Here is a 22,374-nt window from a genome sequence, read left to right as displayed (position 1 = left end):
GCAAAATAAGATCCCTTTTCATGTATGACCAATTAAAGCTTTCACAGTCATCAAAGAACCTTTTACAGGAATAATGTGAAAGAAAAAGTCTTGCTTCTCTAGAACAGGGAACCGTGATATTTACCTGCAAGCAATGAACAATCTTGGAAACAGCTTAATAGGTTAGTTAGATATAGCGGTACCATACATCAAGGAGATCCGGGCATTTGTGTTCTCTGCATTGCTTACTCTCAGTCCGACTCCCTTTGTAATGGCTCTGAGAACTGCTTTTAGATGTTGTTTAACCACTACCACCATCTACAGCAGACTAGCGGCTTAAATAAGAGAGGGTAGAAAATGGATTTTCAGTAAATAATCTGAGTGTTTTCATGAAGGTCTAGGGTTTGTTTTATTCTGTCTAACACATTGGTTTCAGACCTTTGTATGTGTCACAGTATAAAACTAGATTCTTCCCCTTCCACGAGGTTAACTAGCTGCATGTCTGTGATGGGAATATCAAAGCCCTCCAGAGTGATCCCAGCATCCTGCCCAAACAAATGACTAGAACTGGAGGTGAGGAATAGTACTTAACAACAGCTGACAATGCAAACTAAACATACCCAAGAAAACACTATACTTATCTTCTTGTACAAAGACTGATTATGTGTTATAGCATTTTCAGTCCATGGTTTACAGAAGATACCCCATGTCCTGTTTTTTCACAGGATGAAACAATTTTTATGTGTAAAGCTGGCCATACACGTGGCGAACTGACGATGTTTCATGCGACCTTTGGTCGCACGAAACATCGTCAGATCCGCCACACACAGTCAGGGCTGAAACAGCAGATAAGGAGGTAGAAACAATAAGATTTCTACCTCCTTCTGCCGATTCAGCCCTGACAGCAGATTTTGGTCAGGCGCCTTCTATGGCGCCTGAACAAAATTTTCTAACCTGGCCAATCGGCGAGTCGTCCGATATCAGCAGCTTCCTGCGATATCGGTCGACTCGCCGACATGCCATACACGCACCGAATATCGTACGAAACGAGGTTTCGTACGATAGTATCGGTGCGTGTATGGCCAGCTTAAGGCTAAGGCATGTCCTCAGTGACTTCCCACCAAGGCAAAATTATAGAGGAAGTAACCCTGCCAACTACAAGGGGGACAGGATGTATAGGGGGCACAGACTGCTAATAAGTTATTTCAATAGGTATATGCAAAATGCCCTGTCGCTTAAATTAAGGGTGGTCTAAAAATGCTTTTCCAGTGGAACCAAGTAATTGCTTCCCACCAAGGATTAAATACAAAAGGATGTTACTCAAAATGTGATAATGGGCATATAGATTAGTGGCAATATCACCCATAAATACAACTAGAACTATTTGACAACGTGATGAGCAACTGCTGAGTTAGTTGCCAACCTTCTAATGGAATTCCCTGTGTTTAAGTGTATGTCAATATGGATGAGAGGATGAGTGTTAAAAAATATGTCAGTAGACCCCCTCTTTAATAGATCACAGTGAATGTCAGCCCTCCAGTGCTGAATTCATCTAGTAAACATTTGCAAAACTGCTCTGTCATGCCCCTCTGGGGACATTTATTGTATAGAATGTCAGAAGACACCACAGTCACTAATGAATAATAATAGGCTGAGTGAAAATATTTTCCTATAGGGCAAGCCTTAAAATTTTTATCCTATTCTAGAAAATTATTTTGCAGAAAAATGTGAAAAGCAACAACAGTTCTAAAAGATTATTGAAATTGTTTTTATAATCATGAAAAATGCTCAGTGCTTTATAAATAAAACTTTTCTAAAGTAGCTTAATGAGATAAGCTTTATCAAGTATAATGCACAAAACGAAAAAGAACTCCAAACACTCCGGACACAGGGGTATGCTTAAAGCAGGTCTTTATTATTCCATTTAAAATCAGAACGCCTAACGCATTTCGTGCACGTGCGCACTTAATCATAGGCCATGGCGTTTGGAGTTCTTTTTTGTTTTGTGCTTGAGGCTTTTCCCTTCAGCTGTGGGTTCGGGGCTCTGGGCACCCGGACCACTTGTGGACGGTGAGCAATTTGATCTTCATTTGATTTTTTCATATGCTTCTGTGTTTGTGATTTTTCAGCGAGAGGCTCGGGGTTTGTACACCTGGGCCTTATCATCTTACTGGTTACTATTTGTCAATACTGTTTTACACAGAAGTTGCATTAATTCATTGATATATATTTATTATTATTGTTATATATATTCTCTTGAGTGGGACTTTGGATTATCAATTATAATGGCTTTACATTGGCCAGTTTTCATTCAAATATTGATCGTATTGATTGTGTATTATGTATATTGATTGTTCAACTGATCAATATTAAGCTGCTCTATAAATAATAATAAATGTGCCCCAGAATGAGGGAGTACAATAAGGTTAGAGTGGATCAGCTGGCACCCAGAAGTCATTCATGGAACTTTCATATGGATCTCCGGTTTTAAAACAATTCTCCTGAATTAAAACAAACGCTTGGGAACATGGATTATTCAATTAGCAGATTGGTGACTTTCTCAGCAGTTTGTCATGTCCATCAGTATTGGTGTGATAACCAGTGGGTGACTGCATGAAGTGCTGAACAGAAATCATTTGCCTATAACATCAACACCTGCATGCAGTGCTAAGGTTAACTAACTTCTTAATGTGCTCGGCTTACTGTGTATCATAAGAAATGTGATTCACACATTTGAGATATGACTCATGTCTCTTGCAGAGTTCATAATGGCATATGAACAATTCAATTCAGCCTTCAAATTACAGTAAGGAGTTTATCAGTGCTGTCTCCATTAAAGTCACGGCACATCAAAAATGCAGAATCCTGCCCTAAGATTATTTGCCCATCTATCCATAGAGTGTGGGCTTCATGAAAATGGATTATACTCTAAAAATAGCATCACTTTACTATTCCATACATTCAGAGATATAGGTTACAGGCTTTTTTTGGGTAGTGTCACAAGGGTAACTATTCTGTAGCAATTAGACACCCAGATAGTGAGCAGTATCCCCACCATGGAGCAAGACTAATGTTTATGCCATCTGAGACACTTAATTTAAAGGTTAAGCTGGCCATACACACACCGATAATATTGTACGGAACCTCGTTTTCAGGCTAGCTGATATATGTAAAAATATATATGTGTGTGTGTATTTTAGCATATATAAATATGCTAATGACTGTAGCTTATCAGCGAGTATATTTTATGACATTAGTATTCTTACAGTCATCTAATTCAGCACTTTCAGCTCACTTCTCTACTCGCCTCTGCTTTACCCTCCTTTCTCTTTTATAGCCCAAGATCTTGTAGTATATTTTTGACGTGAAAATAAACACCAATGAAATTTAGATACCAGCACCTAAAAATCACACCACCCACACAAAACTCCCCCCATTTCCACTCATGCCAGCCTGCCACAATTCTCCCCAGTTATAGTTACACGTAATTTATTTGGGTTGAAAAGGGGCCAAAGTCCATCAAGTTTAACCCCTCAAAACGAAGGGCTTGAAGCAGCGTCCATTCTCTCTATACCTGTTTAGAAAAGACCTGTGTTGCAAAACTTTGGTTTTTATGTTGACAATATAGCCTTATTGTGCTTTTCTTGCACTTGTCTACTGAAGGATGTTTATTATTGGTGGAATAGGCTGTTTTTAATTTGTTCTAAACTTGGAGGACTGCTGGCTGGATGCTGCCCTCTAATGGAGTCCTATGCCACCCCCTGGCTGCCCAAGGGCTCCATAAACTTTATGAAATTATCATTTTAGATTGTAAGCTCTTTTAGGCAAGAGATACCTCTTGTATCAGTTGTGTTTTTGTATGTAACCTGTATGTTGAGAATATACACCTCTATATTGTACCACTCTGGGGACTCTGCTGGCACTTTATAATTATGTAGCTCTTCATACAATATTAGGATAATGATACCCTGGGCATTTTCTGCACAGCTGTATTTCAGCCAGCAGAGAAAAAGTGGAACCTACTGGGTGCTGTGTTCCATTGATTTGATTGGTAACTCTTCATTTAGTTCTTTGGGGCCAGAATGCACATTTTTGTGTTTTGAGACTGAAATCCCCGTTTACAGTCAGTGACAGGCAGCTGCTGTTGCATTAAGTGACAAGTGACACAAAAGGAAATGCCTGGTGTGCCCTTAGCTTTAGTAATGGTGAATTAGAACATACGCGAGGGCTGCCCTACATACTCTCTACATGTTATGTTAGCAATGTGAACCGTTGACACTGAAAATGACAGAAATTACTGCTTGATCCGCCAACCACTATTTTATAGCCTTCCTTTTGGAATGCAAAGCCCTCAGCCATGCTCTGAAAGCAGATCCATGGGCACCAGGAGCCCACACACAGGGAGACTTATCACTATGGTGCAAATTGCATGAGAGATTAGCGAGGGGATTTAATGACTGCGTTCTGGTGTCACTGACACTCTTGCTATTTATCAATCACATACAGCTGCCATTCATCAGATGCTGATTTGTCTTCTACAAACATTTCCGACATCTGCCAAAACATGTTTTTTTAAATTTGTGACCCATCAGCTGTTGGGAAACAACAACAATTGGAAACCCTCAGCATTGACACTTGAGCTAAAGCCATGCCATTGAACTGCTGTTGAGGAACTATGATGTTTGTAGTTCAACAACAGGATAATGCTCCCATCCCACAGGATGTATATCTTGCTTAAATAAGGAGCACAGATGTATGAGCAGGCAGCACTGTTTACTGGATCTCTATTGTGGCGCTAATAAATGAGCACCTTGCAGACATACGGGGGTTATTAATGGTCTGAGTCTCAGCAGAGCGCTGCCGGAGATTATAGGGAGCCGAGGCATCTAATATTTTTATGGTGCTTTTTAACATAATGATATAAAATGAGGCCACATTAGTAAATGCTTGCTATTGTTTGCATCTTGACCTAATTACAAGATGGGGAAAAAAAGACATCAAAGCCTCTTATTCTGTGTAATTTCTTTTTGATGCCAAATGAAATTTAAACATTAAGGCTGAGACGTTTTTTACATTTGTTCTTTGAAAATCTAATATCTGGTTTATTGCGGCTAATTATTCTGGTATTCTATTTGTGTGTGGGAACGCACCGCCTCTCCCCGCAGTGTTCTGCTGAGCACTTGCCCCTTACTGTGAGAGTGTTATTAACCGGCAAATTTCCCAGGGCCTGGGCTGCCCACACACTTCTTCTTGGCCCTTATTCGCTACACACTACAAATTGCTCATTCATTTAGGACAATATCATTCCAAAATAGCTTACAGATCTTCTGCGGATATATAACCAGTACTAAATATGATCTTTATATAAAATTTAAGCACGTGTTTGTTAATGCATCCATTCCCCACAAGACCATTTAGCAAAAACCTTCTTGCGTTAGCTGAGATACAGTAGCGTTTGTTTCTCAATTATTAATGGGGAGCTATCATGAATGAAAATGCCATTATATTTGTTATGCTAATGTTTTCTTTAAATAACAGATTTTTTTCCACTGTATCACTCATTCAATGTTCCCTCTAAGCTGTGCACTCTTGTGCATGCACACAGATTTTGTACCAGCACACAACAAATTGTGGTACACAGAGAGTTTGTCTGAAAACACAAAATTTTGTATTTGTTCTGACCTGAGTGGGCACACACGTTTAACATGTGCTCTCAAAATAATTTTTTTGTGCTTATAGCCAAAAATGAATTAGAAGGAACATTGTACTTATTTCCTTTTGCACAGGCAGCTGGCCAAGATCTACAGTAGTGGTGGGAGTTATGGTTAAGCTTATTTTGGTCTGCAGGTTTTTTTTACATTACCAGTAGGGATGCACCGAATCCCAGATTCGGTTCGGGATTCAGCCGAATCCCGGTGTTTTTTAAGGATTTGGTTTCGGCCGGATCTGTGGTCCTGGGCGAACTGAATCCGGACCCTAATTAGCATAAATTAGCATATGCTAATTAGAATTCTGAAAGGGTTAAATGGCCAGTGAAAAAAAATTTGCCCCCCTTCCGATCCTAATTAGCATATGCGAATTAGGATTCGGATTCAGTTCGGGATTCAGCCGAATCCTGCTGGGTGGGTTCGGAGGTTCCGCTGAACCCAAAAAAGTGGGTTTGGTGCATCCCTAATTACCAGTGAATGCCACATCAGGCTTATACATACTGCACTGATATTTTTCTCTACATTATAGGTCATTGAATGTTTGTGGAATATACAGCACAAGCGAGCCAGCAAACAGGACTTTTTAGGTCAATCATAAGTCAGACCTATCTCCCTATTACACAATGCTGCCCACACACCCATCATTTTTCAGGACTGAGAAACCAGCCATTTTGGAAATATAGGAAACATATCTGTGTAATGGCAAAAAAATAAAATATTGAAAAACCCATTGAGTCTCTGAGGCTCTGTGGTTCTAATTATATGTGAGTTTGCATAATTTTTTGAGTGATAGACAAATATACTTACATACCCACCCACAATTATATAGGTTAATGGGAGTTTTGATGCTGGAGAATATATATATATATCCAATAGATGATTTCGATCCTTACATTTTCTTACCTGTCTTTCTTCACCAAAACTCTTCTGTTAATTGTATTCAATATAATGATGATAATCTTGGAACAGTACTCCACCTTGGGGTGTTGGGTGCTGGTATTGGGTTTAGTGATACTTTTGTAATTGCCACCTCCACCATTTTGTGCAAGGGGATATTAGATAATGTAATGCAAAAATGCCAAATGTGCAGTTAGACTTGATCTGCAATTATAAGAAAGGGCTTTACTTCCTCTGAAAAACCAAATGTTCAAGTCAGGTTGGCAGTGTGGGCCAAATTAGCAGCAGTAACTCAGTTTAAAGGTTGATTTGTATGTTTTTCTGTTTCACATGGTGTGTTTGAGATAGAGAGAATAATGATAAACTAAGATAATTACTTCTAGGTAAATTAGCTTTTCCTTCGGGTACTGCGTAACTGTGAGGGCAATTGCTTGCTGCAATAACCTAGTTTTAGCTAGCATTATCAAGCAACTAGTTCAGGTTGCTTACAAAACTAGATTGTAAGGCACGGTTGTTAAGCTTGTAACCCTGCAGCCATTGTGTTCTGCAACGCCCAGCATGCCCCAACAACTAATGAAGGACATGAACTATAGTGCAGAACAGTTCTTTCCTTACTTTTACAAATACGAGTGGGAAGTGCATGAACAAGAACCTGCCATAATTATTGCTGGCACAAATAGATGTTGCTGACTGGATAAAATGTCTACTTTCAGACACACCAGACTCTGTCCTCCCAGCTGTCCCTATTTAGACAAGTGCAAACACCTTGATTTTCCAGTTGGGAATGTTGGGAAATATGCATGCATTTTGGAAACCTCTTGTGGCTAGCAGTTATAGTGCATGTAACTACACCTTTTTGCAATATTACTTCTATGCCACAATGTATTGTAATACAGTAATACCATCAAACAATCACAATTAAGGATAGGTAAATTTTATTATTTTTGCACTTCTAGTTATGTCAGTATTTATTTTATATACTGGTCTTCTCTCTATTAGAAAATATCAGTGGAACTCCCTCTATAAACTAGTAACTAGAGGGTTGCAAAAAGCAAAACAAATTCTTAATTCTTTCCCGAAAACTTGAGTTCAGATTATCTGGGGACATTCCCCATAATCATAATTTGGGGTTATTTCAATAATGTAATGTTTTATTTTTTAAACTTTGGACTCATCTTGTGATATGAGCTCCATGCTGCATATAAAAGAAACTTATTTACTCTACCTAGGGAACAGAAATAATGATAATACGTTTATTTTCTAATGTGTTTGAGAACACCATGCATGCAACAATAGTTTATTATGGTTTGAAAAGATGAATCAAACTTACATTTTAGGTTAATGTGGTACCTTTTGCACTTCAGCAGGGCTGCTGTGGGTTTTTTTCCTTCTTCAGAGGCCTCCCTATACTTAAAGTTAAGGATTTATTTCCCTTTTGCTGATGTTCTAGTGTTATTTTTATGCCCAAAGGACATTTTCATTTCTTTTCTTGGCCATATGTAGACTGTTATCTGTGAATTTATGGATATTTATGGATTTATGCACTCTGTAGAAGTTTTATAGTGAATAATAAATATTTTCTTCTACTTGTTATGTTTTTGTTATAATGCTTGCTTTGTATCCTATCCTCAAAGCTGTGCAGGTTGGTTATCCAGTGAAGAGAGTTGGTCATACAGAGGGAGATATTTGGCCATCCGGGAGGTGGCAGGTTGGCCATTCTGAGTGAGAGTGAGGGTTCCAGGGCCTCCACTGCCAGGGGGTTGACAACTTTGGAGGCAACACGGTGGCAGAGATCTACTCACCTCTGTTCTCTAATAAATAGCAAAAATAAGAAAAATCCAGGAAAGATTTATGTTATTTATAAAGTGTAAGTTTATTTTGCTTGACAAACACAATAGAAAAGAATTGTGGAATTATTTGTGGAATTATTTCTTAGGGTGACAGGTCCCCTTTAAGTTATTTATTTAGCCCCACTTATCGATGTATCGCCCCCGTGCACTGGAAGGGTCTTCTGGTACAGCACCCAGCACTTGCACAAGTGTATGCTTCAAGGTGGGTTGAGGTCTCTATCATCGTGCAGTGACAAACAGTGAAAAGGCTTGGAATGGTCAAGCTAAGAAATCACTCATGGAAAACAGAATTTTAGGCAATATCCTCTCCTTTGCTTGTTCTTGTTTTTGGCAGTAGTGAAATACACAGCTTGGAACAATGACTCAACTGAACAAAGGCAAACCTATTGTTCCTACAAATGTGTTACTCTCAGACAGTAGAGTATGGAATCTGCCATGTAATTAGAACTGACTCATCAATGTTATCATCCTCTGACAAGTGTGTCATTCTATAGAGAGCATATTTAACACAGTTCTATGAGTAAGCAACATTGCTGCATGTTAATGGATTTTAAGATTTTCTTATTTTTGCTCTATTAGGATAAATGTTTATTGTTATACACCTAGCATTGGTAATAAGCCCTGGAAGAAAGTCTCTGCTGACAATTATGTGCATACTGCAAATAAACATTGCATTTTTCAATATTTATAACAGGTTAGGGTGGAATAAAAGACACCAGAGAATCTGCCAGACATCAGGGACCAGTGTTTAAAGGTGGAAAGCAGAACTGTGAGTGACCTTGATTATTTATAGCTAGGCTGAGATGAATAAGGAACCCAAGAACATGCTGAGGCCTATTTTTGAGAAAGATGCAAAGTCGAGGAAGGTCATGCTTGGAAGGTCAAAAAGAAACCTTAGGGGAAAAGAAATTCAAGGCTCATGAAAGAACAACATCAGCAGTATGTTTCTGTTGTGTATGACTAATGGAAATGTATTTTAATCTTTTGCTTTGTTATGCCTGTTATATACTGGCTCAGCTCTGGTTACTGAACACTTTCTGGGTGCACACCGAAGATGATGTCAGGTAGTCAAAAAAGAACAGACTAAAGGATTAATAGCACAATGCTTTTTCTCTTTATATAAATTCATCTAAAAACATGAACAATTGATTTGAAAGTAGACCTTTTAGTTCATGCAAGTATTAGTCTTACCCCAGGGGCGTTTCTTGGCCCTAGCCACCCCAAGGCAGACTTTCCTATGCCCCCCTCGCATTGCTAGTGCAGAGAGCGCAGTTACGTTCTCTGTACTAGAAGAGCCAAAATTTCAATTTAAAAAATGGAGGTTCGGCTCTTAAATTCACCAGGAGCATCTTTTCACTGCCCTCTAGTAAGCTTTTCAGCTTGTGTCATGGAAGCAGCACCCCTGTTTATCCCCCTTTATGAGCTTAATGCATCCACTTCCACGGTGCTTTACTTCCCACAGATCCACACTGGAGCATGTTGTTCAGAACACACAAATTGCAGCAAGAAGAAGTTGCACTAGTGTGATATATAATCTTTGCTCATCCAGAACTAGAAAGAATCCCTTCAGGAGAAGTGATGAGCAAAATAAATGAAAATCAGTGGCTGGAGAGGTAGGAAAGAAGAGGCAATTCTGACTGTGCTCCTATGTTCAGTGCCCTAGGCAGCTGCCTCTTTTGCCTACCCCTAGTCCCGGCCCTGTATAATAATAATTTGTTCACACCCAAATATCTGTCATAACCTTTAGAATGGATCCTGAATGTGATGAAGTGAATATTTATATTAAGCTGCGAGGAGGTGGATTTTTTGGAAAGAAGACTTATAACCATGTGTGGAATTTGAGGTTGCCAGCCTAATGGTTCTCTGCCGTCAGTTAGACTCCATTCTTCGCAACTCTTTTTTATCTCCTTCAATACACTGCTGTGCTACAACCCTCTTATCAGAACCTGGCAGTGGCAGAGCTGAAAGGTGTGTGTGGCAGAGTATGGCACACACAGGCAGCGTAAGGCAGGCAAAGTATGGCACACACAGGCAGCATAGGGCAGGGAGGGTATGGCATACACAGGCAGCGTAGGGGAGGCAGAGTATGGTACACACAGGCAGCGTAGGGCAGGCAGGGTATGGCACACACAGGCAGCATAGGGCAGTCAGAATATAGCATACACAGGCAGGGTAGGGCAGGCAAAGTATGGCACACAGGCAGCATAGGGCAGTCAGAGTATAGCATACACAGGCAGGGTAGGGCAGGCAAAGTATGGCACACACAGGCAGCATAGGGCAGTCAGAGTATAGCATACACAGGCAGGGTAGGGCAGGCAAAGTATGGCACACACAGGCAGCATAGGGCAGTCAGAGTATAGCATACACAGGCAGGGTAGGGCAGGCAAAGTATGGCACACACAGGCAGCATAGGGCAGTCAGTATGGCATACACAGACAGCATAGGGCAGGCAAAGTATGGCACACAGGTAGCATAGGGCAGGCAGAGTATGGCACACACGGGCAGGGTAGGACAGGCAGAGTATGGCACACACAAGCAGCACAGGGCAGGCAGAGTATAGCACACACAGGCAGGGTAGGGCAGGCAGAGTATACAGAAGTAAGGAGAGAGGGAAACCTATCATGTCTGTATAGGTAACTGATCATGACCACTCAAAGATAAACAGTTTGCACTGCTCCTACAGTCTGTTTGAGGTGTGAACAGGGGAACAATATAGGATCTTACAGTCTGAGGTCTCACAGGTGTTAACAATACAGGGGGATTACAGCCTGAATCTTAGATGTGAACAATGAAGAGGACCAGTTAATCGCAGTACTGATACAATTTAAAGCTTACACAAAGGTAAGCAGTCACAGCAGCCAGACAAATGGGGGCCATAAAAGAGGGGGCTGTGGGCAGCAAGTTAGACAGCACAGTACTAGAGAAAAAGGATGTTGGCTCTAACTGTGTATTGCTGGTGAAATGCCATAAACCCTTTTGGTAGGGGCCTGCAAACCTTTTACACACACATAGAAAAAATATTTATGTTCAGTTTTCTGCCAGTGTATTCAGTAAGTAAGCTCTTCAAGGGGACACCCATGGTGTGAGTTGGGGAATGTTATCGTATAGATTTATAATCTTTTGGATTACATTCTTTTTTTCAGCTTTTCTGCCTTAATGGAGAGGAGAGTGCTGAAGCGAAATCTGTCACTGGGGAAAGACCATGGCGAAAAATATAGGCAAAAGAATGGTTTAGCAGGTCCAGTCCATCTTTCAGGGCCTTATTTATTACAGTTAGAGTTAGCAGAAAAAAAAATGCAAGCACAAAAAAGACTGGATCTTATATAAAAAAAAAATACAACAGAATATTTTTGGATGTGTTTTTACGTGGAACAATTAAAATTGCATGTAAGCGAGAAACACATTGGTCTTATCTTTAATTGCTGTAGTTTCGTTTCCCATATCTGTCACCTGCAAACCTTTCTGCAGCATTGCTTAAAGGGGTTCTGTCATGATTTTTATGGTGTACTTTTTATTTCTAAATTGCACTGTTTACATAGCAAATATTTTTTTTTTATTTGTAACATTGGTGCGTAGGCAGCCATCTCAGTGCATTGTGCCTGAGTCTGAGCTTTCAGAAAGAGCCAGCGCTACACATTAGAACTGCTTTCAGGTAATTTATTATTTCTCCTACTCCCATGTAAAGGCCGTGACACAAATCTCCATTGTAGTGGGCGACTAATCTCCCCACAGTGCTATCCCATCGGGCAGAATGTAAATCGCCGGTGGGATGGCATACATGGTGCCACAATTTGCTGAAGTCACCGAAGTTTCCTCTCAAGGCAACTTCGACAAATCGTGCCGCCGCGTATGCCATCCCACCACCGATTTACATTCTGCCCGATGGGATAGAATTGTGGGGAGATTAGTTGCCCGCGACAATGGAGGAGTCCCAAGCTGGACTTGGATTTCTTACTATTGAGTGCTATTCTGATATATACTGGGAGCTGCTATCTTGCTCCCTTCCCATTGTTCTGCCGATCGGCTGCTTGGAGGGGATGATATTACTCCAACTTGCAGCTCAGCAGTAAAGTGTGACAGAAGTTTATCAGAGCACAGGTCACATGGCTGTGGCAACTTGGAAAATTAAGAATATGGCTATAAACTTGAAAATCAAATATAAAAAATCTGTTTGCAGGATTCTGCTGGAGAAGCTGTATTAACTGATGTTTAACTGTGTATGAGGGTGATGTTTGAATCTCTTTAGCAGAACAGTGTCTTCTAAATAATGCATGGGACATCTCTTGGCCTACCACCCCTGGATAGAGAGGGCCGTAAATTAGATATTGCTTGGGTAAAATAACTACAGTATACTATGTGTGATACATGTGTTCTAAGAATGTGTTCTGAATGCTTATAATTAGGGCAACCTGTTGGACGAATTTGTTGAAACTAGTTAAAATGTTTAAGTGTATATCAGACAACTTTTAGGTTTATGAGAGGGTGTGGTTATATTACAATGACACATTGCTATTGAGTATAGCTGCAGGGATTCTATAAAATTAAGAGGGACCATTAATTAGCATTATCTCAGGGGATAATAAAGAGGCATTGGCATGCAAACAAGTGGAATTAGCAGTGATAGCACTATTTTGCAATAAATGGTTTATATAATCCAAAGAGCTTCCTTTTATAGAAATTTTAAAATTTTAACCTGACATCCTTGCAACAAAAACAAAATCAATGGATATTCCAATGGATATTGAAATAATTTTCCAATATTCAACTTGGGTAATATCCAAATTACTTTTGGAACTTGCTTGCAAGAAGCTGGCAGTTCTGTATTCCTTGCTAGCCTTGCATTAGCTAGACACATAGTCATAATATCCTTTGGTTGCTTCCAATTACTACTCTATCTAATTACTACTCTATTCTTGCTTATGAATTGCAGTCCATGAATGAAGGTTACAGTATCATGTAAAGATCCAGACAATTGTTCTAGGGTGAACTGGTTGTAGGGAACCAGTTTAGTACCCAGACTCCTACTATGGAGCCATGCTGTTAAAAAACACGTAGAGTGTGGTTTGGCATTGTCTTGCTGAAATAATCAAGGCCTTCTCGCCATTTGTATGGCAGCATGTGTTACTTGAAAACCTGTATATATCATTCACCATTAATGGTGCCTTCCCAGTTTAAAGTACTCATACCATGTGCGCCAGATGATCCTTGTCCTCTTTATCCCATATGAGGGGGCATCCATGAGTTCTAAAAAGAAGTTCAGACCACTGAACAGATCTCCACTTTGCCTCCTTCTTAAATGAGCTTGGGCCTAGAGAAGGTGGCAGGGCTGGATCATGTTTATATATGGGTTCTTCTTTGCATTGTAGAGTTGTAATTTGTGGATGCAGTGACAAACTGTGTATTCCTGGGCCCATGCAGTGATTCCCACTACAGAATTGTGTCTGTTTTCAATGCACTGCTGCCTGAGGGCCAAAGATCATGCCCATTCAATATTGGCTTTTAGTCTTGGCTCTTGCGTACAGAGATTCTTCTAGATTTAATCTTTTAATATTATGTACTCTAAATCAGTGCTGTCCAACTGGCGGCCTGCGCCCCCTCTGTGTGGCCCTCCACCTGTCTGGCTGCTTTGATGGTTTACCTTTGAGTAAGATTTAAATGGTATCAGTACAGAGATTATCTGCCCCCCCCGCATGGTTCTCACCTCAGATTCAGGCTGTAATCCCCCTGCATTGTTTAAATATGTAATCCCCTGTACTGTTCACACCTTTCAATCCCTGCATTGTTCACCCCCTGCAGTGTTCACACCTCAGGCTCAGGCTGTAATCACCCATATTGTTCACCTGTTCACACCTCAGACATTGGATGTACTGCTTGGACTATGCTACCTGTGTATATGGCACACACAGGCAGCATAGGGTAGGCAGATAATAGCCTATATGGGTTATAGAGCAGGGAGAGTATGGCACAAATGGGTAGGGCAGGCAGAGTATGGCACACACGGGCAGCATAGGGCAGGGAGGGTATAGCACACACAGGCAGCCCCATGCTGCCGGTGGGAGGTGAACCTGGCAGGGGTTTGTTTGGGGGTTTGTTAACAGTTGGAAATAGCCATTAAATGGTCCCTAAGGTGTGTAATTATGTGCTGGAGGTTGCTGTGCTATCCTCAGGAGAGGAGGGGGCATATGGATTTAAGGGCATGTCTTAATATGACATAATATAATTCTTTCACATATGAATGACAGTTGATATCCCCGCAGTGAGGACCAAGCATTTGGGTTTTTGCTGCACTACCGCATTATGATAAAATAGGTGTGGTTTGAAGTGGTTTAAAAAGGGGAGTGGTCAAAACTGGCTTCCATTAGCGGCCCTCCACCATGTATGCTAGAGAAATTCCAGCCCTCGGCTCTGCAGAAGTTGGACAGCATTGCTTTAGATGATAAAACTCTTAAGGATCTTTATTGCAATATTTGCCCCCTACACAGTATATCACAGAGTGGGGTACCTTCCCCATCTTTACTTCGGAGAGACCCAGCCTCTCTGGGGGCATGCTTCTTTTATACCCAATCATGTTACTGACCTGATGCCAGTTGATGAAATGTTCCAACAGGCAATTTATTTAGCATTACACAACTTTTGTTGCCCCTGTCCCAACTTTTTTGAAATATGTTGCTGGCATCAAATTCAAAAGGAGCAGATATTTTACAGAAAACAGAACATTTTTCAGTTTCAACATTTGATATGTTGCCTTTTTTAGTATTTGCAGTGAAATATAGGGTTTAAACTGCCATAGTGTGAATGTTGAAGAGATAGATATAGGCAAAACTGGTTGGGACCAACTGGGGTACTGGCCAGAAACCTGAGGATGGGGTGCTTTTTGGGGCTGTTATTTACTGGGTTACCATGGATTACAGTCAAATTGGGAATCTAAAATTGTATATTTTCTACCCTTTCCAAGTCTATATTGTCAGGATCTGGGGCTAAGCCTCATTAGATGTGGTTATTCATAATTACCTGTTGGTAATATGTTGAGGAACCAGTTCTGCTTGTTCCATAATTTATAGATAGTCCTACATTGTACAAAAGAACCTGAATCCTAATTAAGAGCAGGGCCATTCTAGGGGCTCCTTTTGGTCCCTCTCTCTTTCATGCCACATGTGCTGCTGTGGCTGCTCCTCATGGGAACAAGTGAGCTTAATTGCTAGTTGTGTAAGCAGTGACTTGTTAAAGGAAGAGTTAACCCCTGAAGAGTTGCTCTAATAAGGGTGCATAATGCTAGTTACACATTTGACAGAACAAGATACAAAGAAGATGTATATCTCCCTGCAGCTCTTGCTTTTCTCAGCATTACAGAACACCTTAAAGGTTTTATTGTTATAAAATCATAAAGCCAATGTTGCAGCTTCTCTAGTGTCTTAGATGGAGAGAAGCAGTTTAACGTAGCTTTCATTTTTATCTGGTTTGTGCTGTTTCCCACATGTGTAGGTAAATGTCACAACATGCCCTTTCTGCTGAAAAACTGATCTCTATGCTTAACTCTGCCTCTAAGGAGAAATGATTGCTATAAAACAAGTTGCTCCTACACAACATAGCATTTTATTACATACAGGATTCTCATGCTGAAAGCTTTAATGTGATTGTTACATGCCTTAGTCAATAAGGTGGATTTGCAGAGGATTGTATAGGAGGCATATAACCAATTGTGAGGTATATGTGCCAGTAATCCAAGCAAGGACCTATGCAATTCACCTGTTTCTCATTAGCCATATTTCTTGTTTATCCTTGCTTTAATCATGTGAAGGCATGCTGGGAGTTGTTCCGCAGCAGAAAAAGGCAGATGAAGCAGAAGTGATCTGTGCATCTGGCACAAACTGGCAGTCTTTTATCACTGGAAAGAATAGTGTGGGGTGTGTGCCAGCTGCTCAGATCATGTCTGCTCTGTTGGTAGTTCGTAGCAGTGACCATAAACACACACATATGCACATAATCCATTGATTTGCTCTGTTTTGTGTTTCACAGTTAATATATGTTATAGAAATACAATGTATTAGTGGTAAAATTGTTACTTTTTAGAGTTGTTTAGATCTCCAGATCAGGGCCAGTTTTTCGCCAGGGCAGATTGCCTGTAGCTACAGATATTGTTTTTTTAGCCACCAAATTCAAATCTACACCCATGTCTTAATGTAAGAATATTTGTATTTATGTATGCAGCACTGTGCATTTTTACAATTCAGTACACAAAGGGGAACAAACTTTGCAATGAATCAATATAGACAATAATGTAGTTATTTGTGTTACGAATGTTAAGAAACACAAGGCTCCTCCTCCCCAAGAGCTTGCATATACTTATATGACATCTCTGATTTATATTCTCTTTTCTCAAACTTGAGGGATGAGTAGCATATGATTGAGCTGATGCACTCCCTGTTCTGATGGGATTTTTAAACCTGCCAATTCACATATAGCTGATTTTAAGTGAGATATGTCAGGTGGAACCCATCTGAGGGCTGATACGCTCAGGTAGACCTGCCTCGATCTGTCTGCAGCTTTCATCTTAGGCTGATGCCACACGTGGCGTTTTTACGCTGCGTATTTTCTAATTCTCTCGGCAGCTGAAAAACGCACAATATCATCATCCATAGAAATAACTTGAAAAGACTCGAAGCAAACCACACAATGCGTAAATACGCTAGAAAACGCCTTACCACAGATTTTTCAAGCGTTTCCCGAAATACGCCAGTATTTGCACAGCAAGCTATTCCTATGTATACACAAAGGAAGCTGCCAGACCTAGCGGAAATATGCGGCGTTTTTTACTATTTCGTGCTATTAGCACCATGGAAACGGGATTTGCTGTGTCACCAGTACTAGGCTGAAAAACGCCATAGTCAGGGGCTGTGTGGCTTGTGCGGCGTTTTTAGGCTGAGAAAATACGCAGCGTAAAAACGCCACGTGTGGCATCAGCCTTAACCTTAAGGTTCCAGGGTATCCAGCCTTCTGACTTCTCCTGTTTAGTTCTCTTTCAGGGGTCTTGTGTCTCTGAAAAGCTTTTTCAGCAGTACCTACCTACTACGACTACTAATAATGCTAGTACAAAAAAAATGGCTGTCACCTTGAATTTTTCATTTGTGACCACAAACGCCTATGTGTCAGGGGCTATAGAATTTAGCAATAGGCTAAATAGTAAAACTAAATCTGTAGCTTGGCCACTAATCATAGAATGCACTGCAGATGCCAAGCAATGAATATTGTGTACGTTGCTGGCAGTCTTGTCTTTTTTTCTAATGATTCATTCCAGCCACATACTATAATGCATTGTTTATACAGAAATAATCTCTAATAGAGGTGACCTTTTCATGGTATCCATCACTAAAAGGTTAATTCAGCTCATTCAGTTGTGAAAGGGAAATGCGTTTCCGTCGAGCACCTCTACATTTACATGATGACAGCTGCTGATTTTCTGCACATTGGTGTGTGATGGGAGTGAAACTATCTCACTGGCATCATGATTAAGTATCCCTTTGCCTTAGAACATGTGCGTATATTAAACACAACTGAGATGTTTAACTGCTACTAATATTTTTATCACATTTTTACCAAAGACCAAAATGAATAAGGTTTTCCCTTTATTTTAATAGCCTATATTGGCCCAGGCAGATGTTTGTGTTTTATGACATGCTCGTCCCTAGCATCCCTGACAAATCCTGTGGAATTGCTACTTCTGGGTAGCAATGACTTTAATTCCTTAATGACAGTGTAGCACCCAGTACTGTCTATCACTGCAGATCAAAAGATTTCTAATTATAAACATCCTTTGTGTTTTTTGGGACTAGTTCTACTTTGCTTTTTAGATACCTATTTCTTCACAAGTCCATATTGACGACACCTCAAAGCACTTGTAGGAGATTAGTCGCAGGTGGTAGAGGAGATTCACCACAGACAATTTGCTAGTGTGCCATAGCTATTAGCGTTACAACCCTCCTACCATCATTTGAGTGCAGGAGAGGTAATTGCTGGGTTTAGGGGGTGGCAGGGAGTCTGGCAGCAGGGCAAAGGTGCCTATGCATAGCAAACAATAGACAGTTATTTATTATCAGACTCTTGCACATTGAATATTGAATAAATAGAGTTGTGTGATTGCTATTGGGGTTATTTCATGAGAACCCTCACCATGTTAATCCATATGCCTGGGGCACAGGGTAATGAAGGGACTTGCCTTAGGTCACAAAGAGTTGACATAAAAGTCAAACCTAGGGGCTGATTTATTAAGACACGAATTCGAATTGGAAAAATTCCGATTGGAAAACGAACATTTGCGACTTTTTCGTATTTTTTGCGATTTTTTCGGCGTCTTTACGATTTGCGCTAAAAAACACGAGTTTTTCGTAGCCATCACGACTTGAGCGAAAAAACGCGAGTTTTTCGTAGCCATTCCGAAAGTTGCGCAAAGTCGCGATTTTTTCGTAGCGTTAAAACTTAAAAGGCGCGACGTTTCGCGCAAGTTTTAACTCTACGAAAAAATCGCGACTTTGCGCAACTTTCGGAATGGCTACGAAAAACTTGCGTTTTTTGCAAAAATCGGATTGGTAACGAAAAAGTCGCGATAATTTCCGAAAAAATCGCAAAATACCGATCATTACGAAAAAAACGCAATCGGACGCATTCTGCCCGTTCGTGGGTTAGTAAATGTGCCCCCTAGTGTTCTCTCAGTGTCTAGTACCAAAGCCAGTCCTTTATTTACAATACAAACTTTACTAATAAGCTGGCCATAAATTTCCAGGTCTGCCTATTCAATCTCGTGGCTGAACAAATTAATTATTGGTCAGTCTGGCCAGACAAGAGGGAGGTCAAATTGGTTGGGGTGATCTATGCTGTGTATTTTAAAAATAACTTACATGTGGCTCACAGAATATATTTACCAGCATGTGTGAGCTGAATCTCTTTAAAATAACTGGAAATTATTTGGTGCTTAGGTTTTTTTTTTTTTAGCTTTTTCAGCTCTTCTTAATAATTTGCATTTATGGCCTGTGCGTGTGTGTGTATATATATATATATATATATATATATATATATATATATATATATATATATATATATATATATATATATATATATATATATATGCATGCACAGGCATGGTTATTGCTCTTGCCCATTATAGTGGGCTAAATGGTAGATGTGCATTTTGCCTGTTATAAATGAGAACAGCCTTGATAGCTGCCACTTATTAGTAAATCTTTCCTTTGTTGTTAAGTTTATGCTCATTACTATTGAACAAATAGATACTGTACAACAACTTCCAGAAGACCCACTGACAGCTGAAGAGCTGTAGGTCAATATCCCAGTTGGTCATGTCTGACCTCCAGAGTCCAGAATCATGAACACTGCTTCACTGGAAGTTATACTGTCTCACATACTCAGCCAATAATAGACACCTATAAATCATATACATGCTTAGCTAAATTGCATTTATCACATCACCTGTTCTTCCACCCCCATGAACTCATCTTCCAAAACAGATTTCTGGCCTATTTCTAACAATGGTTCTCTGTCTAGGGATCCTGGTTCAAATATTGGTTTCAGTTCCTTGTGACCCACAACAAATTACAATTATTAAATTCTTTATTTTGCATTTAACATTAAAGGGGATACAGAAGGAAGGAGAGGAGGGGAGGGGAGGGAGGCAGGGAAACAGGTACACATATATTTAGTCATCATTGAGCTTTGAGCAGAGACTGACAACATTGCTATTAGGTAAACAAATGACAGTTTACAACCAGAGGGTTTCTGTGTACAAGAAGGCACATAGGCTTCCCAGCTGTACAAGCCATACATTACAGCGTGTCATGGGATTTCTTTCAGGCTGTGCAACTAAGGCTTTTTAGTAATAAACTGAACAAAAAAACCCACAATTTTTTAGTCAAATATATTTAGCAATTTTTTTTCTCGCTCCTCATTAGTTTGGCAGCCCCCTATGTGCCTCAGGGTTGATTTCACATGAAGTGAGAATCCAGAAGGCCCCTTTGCTTTAGGTGTACTCCATGGAGTGGTGTAAAATGCCTCCTTCAAGCATAATCCACAATCTTACCTGTGTCCCCTTATGAAATGTCCATAAGGGAAAACGCCATAAATACATTTATCTACATCGGTGCTGTACATGATTTCATTTGTCTTAACTAAGTTGTCCAGCATTTCACAAAGTTGGGGCCAGATTATAGTAAAACACTGATATGATGTGATGTAAAGAGGTCTTCTCGGCATGCCAGAGCCATATAAAATCCCTTGTAGGACCACATCTCTCCTGATACCATATTTAAATTTTCTATAGTTTCTAATTTCTGCTTATATTATTAATACTTCATATGCACTTTTCATATTTGTTTTCTCTCTTAAGGTAATTATAAACAGCACAATATCGCCCAATATGACCTTTACTAAGACATCTCAGAAGTTTGGGCAGTGGGCAGACAGCAGAGCAAATACAGTCTTTGGCCTGGGATTTGCCTCTGAACAGCAGCTGTCAAAGGTAAGTTCAATACATATTGGAGAGTATTCATTAATGTATTTTATGAATGTATTTATCTTTTTTTTTTTTATATATACATATAACCAGACTTGTGGCTTCTGTTTTTTCATGGATAGTGGATAGAACTATTAGCTGTCAGAGGGGGGGGCAGACAAGAGGTGGACATCTCTGGCCTTGTGTTACCTTTGTTGAAATTTTTCGGCTTGCTGATCTGCCCATATATGCAGAATAACTATACACAAAGTACAGATAGAAGGAAGCCACAGAGCAGGAGTTGTAGAAAGTACTACACTTAAAAATAATCTTGGTGGGCTGCTATATGACGAAAAAAACCTCAAACAGTTCCAGCAAAGTAATTCCCATAGCAACCTCCCACTTGACAGAACATCGCACGTATACATCCTCCTACATTCATTAGAGCAGTGCCTGTCTGCTATATTCAGATAATACGTATCACTTTCATGGCTTCTCTGTGTTGTGATTTCTATGCCTCTCTTTCCGTCACAGCGGCATACACATAATTCTGACTCTGGAAAACAAATTTAATATTTGTTTGTATTATTTGTGTGGCCAAAAAAGACTTGTGCTATAAATAATGCAACAACTAGTGGTTGTTCTGCAGCAATTGCCAATGAACAGCTTAAACTTCATTCTACAATGAAGGGTTTTCATGATCATGATGATAATTCTAGCACATTTGCTGCTGAGTTGTATCCAGCTTTGCAAATGATTTATTCACTTCTTGCACTCAGACTTTCCTCTATTTTATTAATGGCTGCATTTGCAAAATCGTGCACTTTAAAACTGTATAGTATGTGCTGGGATATGTGTGTGGATTTAGGCAAGAACTGCTTTATAGGGGGGCTCCATCCAAAAACATCTTTGTGTAATAAAAGAAAATGCAATTCTCAGAAAGTTTCTGATTTGCATTTAGTAAATATTTTTAGTGGTTTTACAATAATTTGCAAATGTAATTTCATTTGAAAGTAGTGTTTGTTTATCCCTTTCTATTCAGTGGTTCTGATTTTTTAAACACTGTAACTGGAGTAAGTTCTCCTCCTGGTCTTTTAATAAGCTGGCTTCTGCTGCATTGTTTTGAGGCTCAGAACCCAAGGAAAATAAACAACCAGACAGATACTGTTTTAAATAGCAATTACATAGAAATTCATGTTTTATAATATGTGTACATGTGTGTGACATATAAACATGCACAATGTGTTACAATGTGTGTAATATATAAATATTTAATACACACATTGTAACACATTTGTTTTTGGGTGAAACGTAATATAGGTATGATTGTAATATTATACATAAGAGCCATGAATATTCTATGAATTATATTCTTGTAATTTTGATCAGTGATGTAATTTCTGTCACATGACTCACTGAAACTTGTGTATTATTAAAATATGAG

The 22,374-nt window shown here is 39.8% G+C and overlaps 1 protein-coding gene across 1 annotated transcript in view; it reads left to right on the top strand.

Annotated features, from left to right (window-relative positions):
• The window catches only part of homer2 (homer scaffold protein 2), an 88,197-nt gene that overhangs the window by 34,739 nt on the left and 31,084 nt on the right, over positions 1 to 22,374 (top strand). The window contains 1 exon segment of the mRNA NM_001016054.2: positions 20,826 to 20,957. Within this exon segment, the coding sequence (NP_001016054.1) occupies positions 20,826 to 20,957 (132 nt within the window).

Source organism: Xenopus tropicalis, chromosome 3 (genome assembly GCF_000004195.4).
Source record: "Xenopus tropicalis strain Nigerian chromosome 3, UCB_Xtro_10.0, whole genome shotgun sequence".
Taxonomy (NCBI): domain Eukaryota; kingdom Metazoa; phylum Chordata; class Amphibia; order Anura; family Pipidae; genus Xenopus; species Xenopus tropicalis.
The sequence above is the reverse complement of the archived record's forward strand: the minus strand, read 5'-3'. Positions and strand labels throughout refer to the sequence as shown.